The sequence below is a fragment of the Trachemys scripta genome, chromosome 14 (genome assembly GCF_013100865.1).
Source record: "Trachemys scripta elegans isolate TJP31775 chromosome 14, CAS_Tse_1.0, whole genome shotgun sequence".
Taxonomy (NCBI): Eukaryota; Metazoa; Chordata; order Testudines; family Emydidae; genus Trachemys; species Trachemys scripta.
This window is the reverse complement of record NC_048311.1, coordinates 1,646,925-1,654,265: the sequence shown is the minus strand read 5'-3', so window position 1 is coordinate 1,654,265 and position 7,341 is coordinate 1,646,925. Positions and strand designations below refer to the sequence as shown.

Genomic DNA, 7,341 nt, shown 5'->3' with positions numbered 1-7,341 from the left:
ACCCAGGATCCAGGCCCCCGTGCTCCAGTGACACTTGTACAACTTGGCTCGCTGACTTTAATGGAGCTACACTGATTTAGAGCAGCTGAGGTTGTCACAATCTGTCCATCGGTTACCTGACTTGAAAATGTCCCAAACCAAAGTTATCCACAGTTCTCTGCTCTTGGATTTAAAAAAAAAATATTTAATTTAAGATCATCAACACTACTTGAAAAACTTCAATTTCCCCAATGTTTTCCCTAGTGCTATTTTCACCTCCTTGTTTTTCAGGCTGTAGATGATGGGGTTTAACATGGGGGTCAAGATGCTGTACTGGATGGAGAATATTTCATCCAGAACCACAGAGGAGACTGAGCTGGGTTTTGTGTACTGGAAAAAGGCTGTCAGGTACCATAAACCAACCACAATAAGGTGGGAGCTGCAGGTGGAGAAGGCTTTATGCCTGCCCTCCGCAGACTGTATCCTCAGGATGGTGGAGATGATGTAAATGTAGGAGATCAGTGTAAGGAGGAAGGAGCTTGACCCAAATATCACAACAGAAGTAAGAAGCACCACTTGATTGGTGAAGGTGTCAATGCAGGATCGTTGTAATAGAGGAGGGAGCTCACAGCTGAAATGGCTGATTTGATTGGGCCCACAGAAATGCAACTTGGAGGTAAAAACAGTGTTAAGCAGGGCATGGAAGAAGCCTATTGTCCATGCCCCACTCACCAGCTGAACACAGATCCCTTTGCTCATTCTCTCCATGTAATGCAATGGGTCACAGATGGCCATGTAGCGGTCATAAGCCATGGCTGAGAGAATGAAAACTTCAGCAGCAGCTGAGAGGAGGATGAAGAACATCTGAGCAATGCAGCCATTGACAGAAATAGTTTTGTGTGTTGCTAGGAAGTTCTTCAGTGCGTTAGGCACCGTGACTGAGGAATAGCAGATATCAACAAAGGATAAATGGAAGAGAAAGAAGTACATAGGAGTGTGAAGGTGAGAATCAGCCCTTATCACCACCATGATCACTATATTAGCACCCAGAGTGATTAGATAAGTAACTAAAAACACCAAGAAGAGGAAAATCTGCATCTGTGGGTCACTGGAAAGTCCCAGGAGAATAAATTCCGTCACTGTGGTTTGATTTTCCATTGATATTTTATCAGCAAAACTAGAACCTATGAGACAAATAAATAAATAAAATTAATTCAGATCTTAAAAGTTAATTGAACTGTCATCTAGAGGTCATCTCTTCAGTAGGATGAATATAAAGAGAGCCCTATTCTATCATGTAAAATATATATGCTCTTTAAACTGACAACATTTAGAAAACCAACAGTGATAATCTGGCTGGAATTTGTGTGTGCTACAAGGACAAAATGGACCAGATACACATCAGGACTTAGATCCCTAACTGCCACTTTAAGCACCTAAATCACAGACTCTTTCCCTCCAGGTATTCACCAAATCCCCCACCTAGCTGGGACTATGGGACAGTCTGATGCAGGCCTTGCTTAGGCTCTCCTGTTGAATTTGTTCCACTGTGGTTAAATAATGAAAGAAACATTGAAGAAAGGGGACTGGATACTAGATCTCCTGCATCCAGGGTGAGGGCCCTAACCATCACTCATTCGCTTGCTTGTGGTTTCTCTCTGGCCTAATAACTCTTTAATCTGTCCCTTTAACATCAGCAGAGATACAGCTGTTTTTACTCCAGTTGGGCATCTGGTCCCTTTACTCCAATGGAGCTATGGCTGATTCACACCCACTGAATCTGGGATCTGGCCAATTCTATAAGTACCTCTTTGTCTACTACATTTTTAATTTTTTGTAGAGCAGTGGTTTTTGGCCTTTTTTCATTTGCGGACCCCTAAAAATTTAGGTGCCAACCCCTTTGAAAATCTTAAATATGGTCTACGAACCAGCAGGGATCTGTGGACCACAAGTTCAAAACCACTGTTGTAGAGTGTTTGATATCTATAGTATATTATTGGATTCATCCCTATTAAAATATCTAGGATTTCCACAATAATAATAATAATAATTATAATTATAATAATAATAAACCCCTGAGAATTAGAAATACTGGCTTGGGCATAGGATGGCAACCCAATCAAATACAGGCAAATTGATAAATATTAAAAATGTCATAACGAGGGCCTCAGAAGGGCTGAGCTTTATGACAGTCTCCTCCACTTCCAAGGTGTGTGTGTAAGTGGGTAACCCCAGCCTGATATCATGCAACTGTCCAAACAATTCAAGAAAACCAGAGATAATTTTCAGCCAAAGAGTGAAAAGGATTCTTAGTGCAAACCAAGAATTGATCTAAGGTTGGATTTTGGCAAAACCAGAAGAGAGAGGCTGGAGGACATGGATGAGCCAAGACTTGAAGAAAAGAAACGTCAACACCAAGAAAGAAATGACTGAGCATAGACTCACTGGACAACTGAGAGGTTAATAGCAAACAGGAGTTATTTATGCAAATAGAGACTGAAAGCCTGAAAAAGGAGATTAGTCATGTTGACCCACATGCAAACATTTTGGTAAAAGCAATGACTCAGGATGAACAGTAGTATGGCACAGTGCCGGGGAGATCAATTGGAATCCAGGGGATAAATAAAAATTTGACATCCGGACAAGAAAGCTGCTAGTGATGCAACGAGTATTGAATAGCAATAAAAACATAGACAAGACATCTGACAGTGTGATACAGGAAAAATATCTGCTATCCACGGAGGAAGAAGTTGATAATCAAGATTACAACATCAAAACATATTAAAAGTGAGACAGAGAAAAAGATCAATTGGTAGTGATAAAAAGCATTGACTGAGAGTGCATTCCAGCCCAAGAAATCATGAAAGATAGTAGAAACGAAATCCCCACAGAAAAACTCCAAAGTTTTACACAGAAATGAGTGCATGGACAGTTTTGGAGAGAGATCAAACCTGTTAGGGGTAGAAGATGCATAAACTCATGTCTTCTAGGATATCGGAAAAGAGACAGAGAGCTTCAATATGAGTGCACAAGAGGAGTCCTTAAGGGCTATTTACAGAAAAGTAAGATCAAGCAACAAAATTGCTCCCTGAACTGCACAATGTGTTCTGAAAAGGAAGAGACTGTGGAACGCCTGCTGAGCCTGGCTAGGAGAGAACACACACATGAGGCCACCAAGTTCCTGCACTGGAGTCTCTGTGGAAGTACATATTTAAACGAATTGTGTGTTATTACAACCACCAAACCAGAAGCGCTCTAGAGAATGAAGAGGCTAAGATTTTATGGGATCTGGCAATTTTCACAGACTGAGCAGAGCAGAAAAACAGGCCAAATATTAATATATCACCATAAGAGCAGATAGCATCATAAAAAAACAAAAAGATGAGATAGCAAAGTATGAAGAACACTACCACACAGTAAATTGATTATGGAAAAATAGAACACAAATGATCCCAGTGATTATTGGAATACTTAGAGTGATCTCTAAGTGTCTGAATGAGCAGCTGAAGAACATGTGCAAGACATCATGGTCAGTGACTTCCAGCAGACAGAGCTCTCAGACACTGCGAGAATGTTATGGAAAGTCAAAGGAAAATGAGAGCATTGATCATCTAAAATGTAGGAATTGTGCAGAGCGTTTAACAAAACTCCTGACTACCCAAACCTACAGACTCAGTGCACAAAGGATTTATTGGTGACTTATGGGATACATTTTAGACAGTAATTTTTCCCTTTTGATGCTTAAAGATCTTGTATATTGTGAAAGCTATTTGTTAAAAAATTTCCCCCTGGGTAATATTGAGGGACAATAATAATGATCATAATAAATGAACACTCTCTAGGAACGCTGACATGATTTTAAAAGGAGGGATCTGATTATCAGTTAATGAGAGTTTTGTTCCTAAGTCACTTAAACTCAATGGGACTTTTAACTCAGGATCCTGCACATCTGAATATCAGGCTTTTCCTACATAAGAGAATCTCTCCTGCCCTAATGGAATTAACATTGATTTGTAGTGGAAATGGGAATGAAGCCAATGTTCTGTCCAATGTCAAATCAATGTTTATCCCATATGTATCCCAGAGAGAGAAAATACATCTTTTCCCAACTATCAGCTAATCAGACAGATGCCCGAGAAAAGAGATGGACCTTGCCTGAGTGGTAACAAAGGCTCTGTGCACAGTGAAACCAAAAGCTAAGTGTCTTCTCTAGAGAATGCCCTGCCCCAATCTACTCACCCTGCAACACACAGACTCCAAAAGTAGAAACTACTGTTATCCTGCACCAGCTGATCTCAGTGTTCTCAGTGCTGCCTTGAGAAACACAGAGAGAGAGAGAGAGAGAGAGAGAGATGGCTGGATTGCCAGCCATGACCCCTATGCTGCTACTGACTCTGTGTGAGCCGACTGCTGCATTCAGGCAGAAATCAAAGGGACTCTGCAGAGAGACCCACCCCTACATAAGGGGTAAGGGCAGAACTTGGTCCTTTGAAATTAAAAGGAAAATAAAAGATTACAATGAATAAAAACATGAATCAACTCACCTGCCTTTTAATGTAGATCATAAAGATGGTGAGATCATTCTGACCTGTGATTTTCTTTTTTTGTTTTCTTAGTCTATCTACTAATTTATTGATTTGTCTGTCTAATCTCTGTCTCTGCCTCTGGAAAACCTCATTTAAGACTTCAAATATTTGTTTTACCAGGAGCAGTGAGACCCTTCAAGTGTTAGTCTTGGAATCTGCTAAGGAACGGGTCTTTGTTCCACTCCCAAGGATAAGAGTTGATTTCTTGAGAGCTGTTTAAATGCTGTCTTGTTCCCCCTGGAGCAAGATCCCTGAAGTTCACTCTCTGTGACAAGCTACCGAGAACACTGTGTTGGGTCAGCCCTTAAATAACGGTGTATGGTTCATAAGAATGACGGTACTGAGGCTTAGATTATGAAAAGAGCCCAAGTGATTTAGGTTTCCAATCAAAGGAACAGTCAATTAAAAAGGATTGTATTTAGGCTCAGATTCTCTAAAGTAGGCTAAGGAGTTATACATTATGGCTATCATCTTCAAAGGAGTCTAGGGAGACTAAATCATTTGCTATTTGGATGTCTAATTCCACAAGAGGGCAGTGGAGGTGAAAGCATGGGAATAGGCCAGCCATCCTTAAACATCACCAATAGATGGATACACAGGTTAAGGAATGAGAAAGGAGCAAATTGTCTGAAAAATTTTGCCCAGCTCTATACAATATAGCTTTTCCTTTGTCTCATCTCCTATTCTTTCTTGCCATTTTACAGTCTAACAGCTGATTCACCAAAAAATGCTGTTTTGATTGACCTGATACATTTGTAAATTTGAAACAAGTTTACCAAATAGTTTCATCCGAGCCAAAGGTGAAAAAAAGGCTAAATTCACAGAGAGGCACAGGGATCCTCATTGACTTGCAGTACCTTTAACACATTGGTTAGGGGACTCATCACCTGACATGTGGGAGACACTCATTCATGACCCACCTCTGTCTATTGTGGAGCAGAGATTTGAAGTTTGGTTTCCCATCTCTCAGGAAAGTGCTTTAATCTCTTGGCTAGTTTGAGAAAGGGCTTTCTCAGTGTCTCCTCTTGAATCTGTTCGCTTTGTATAAATCAGTAGCACATCAGCATCAGCAGATACACATGGCTATAATGCAGCCATGGCAGCGTATACAATTGGTTTCCATCTTAAATGATTCCTTGCAAGTCTTCTTCCTTCCACAGAGTCAGGATGGGAGGATTAAGGTTTCTTAAATCCCACAAAATTGCATCTTCCAATCTTCTTCTTAGTCAGCCTTGTGCTCTATTTCCTTTGACCCCAGATATAAAAAGCTTCAGTAAAAGCATAACTTCTTCTGGGAGTTGAACATGACTCCACCATTGCAGTCATCTTCTCAACTGATGCCAGACTGCAACTTGCTGGGATCAGCTAAGTATCTCCTCATTTGTGACAAATCAAACAAATGGAAGTGAAGATTCCGCTGTAACTTTTGACACTGTAAACTGTTTAGTTTCCTCTCCTCAACTGTGTATAATGGATACATTTCTTCTGCATATAAGAGAGATGTCATCACAACAACTTGTAACACTCGTTTATTAGTTGTCACATAGACATCCTGCAACCCAAGCAGGGGCCTTTGAATGATGCTGAAATGACACTGACACAAGACCCATCAGACTTGTGACTTCTTCAGATATAGAACGTCCTGCTGTCAACTGACAACCCAGATACATAAAACTATTCACCCATTCAATATTGTTGCCATTTATATGTTCTGTCGCCAGGTCATGATTAACCCTGGGCAAAAGAAATTGCCCATCCAAATTATTTTTAAAGCATTCAGTGAAATCAGGATGAGTTCAGAAATAACTTAAGGACACAAAACAAGGCCAACATTCACAGCTAACATTTGACTGACTAATAAAACCACTGATATGTGTCTATGCCTTTTTCCAGAGATCAGAAACTGCCATCTATATTTATATACATTTTCTGATGTGAATAGTGTACATTTTTATTAATTGCATAGATAGACTAACATCATTTTTTTCTCTTTATACTTCTCTGTGTGTCATTTATTGTTTCATTAGAATCTCTCTCTCTCTCTCTCTTTCTGTGACAAGTTGGACCACTTTTATTAGTGAAAAGGACAAGCTTTCGAGCGACATGGAGTTCTTTTCCAGGTCTCTGTTCAAGGGTAGAACATCCTTTGTGGGGCAGAAACTCCATGTCTTGTGGACATGAAGTGAGCCAGCACCATATGGAAAATAAACCTGCATCAGGGGGACATTGTTTTCTCTAGGAAAGGGAGCATGGGGCTGGGAGCCAGGAACCGGATGGAGATTCTCAAGGTCTGCTGAGTGGGTTTGCTCCTTAAACGGGGCTGACTGTGCAATGATTGGTAAAGTTCATGACAAGAGCACCTGTGTTTCCCCGCTATGGTCCATTGAGGCCACCCAGTCTCAGGCCTCCTGCTCCCCAGACATTACCTCTCTTGGGTGGAGACCTGCATTGTTCTTCCTTCTGATGGGGGTATTCCAGGGCGGACCAGTTACCGGCCTTCACTGTGTTATTCCAAGCAAAAGATAATCTGCCTAACAGACCAGCTTCACTTCTCTTCTGAGCGACACTATACCGTGTAATTGCTATGCTTGTAAATTACCACAGAGCTCTTTCTAAGCAAACATATTTTAGTCTTAAGGTAAATCACTACCAAGGAAAATGTATAGGTTCCTTTTATTGTTTTTAATATAACAACCTTAGCAGAGATCACCCCAACTGCAACATTGGCTTTGGTAAGAGCTCTCCTTCAATCCTTAGTCAGAGATTTTCCTGTGGA

The 7,341-nt window shown here is 40.7% G+C and overlaps 1 protein-coding gene across 1 annotated transcript; it reads right to left on the bottom strand.

Moving 5' to 3' along the window:
- Positions 1–204: 204 nt before the first annotated feature.
- LOC117887755 (olfactory receptor 5A1-like) lies at positions 205–1,137 on the bottom strand. The gene has a single exon (XM_034790478.1). It carries the CDS (start codon positions 1,135–1,137, stop codon positions 205–207), a length of 933 nt encoding a protein of 310 aa, XP_034646369.1.
- Between the last annotated feature and the right edge of the window lie 6,204 nt (positions 1,138–7,341).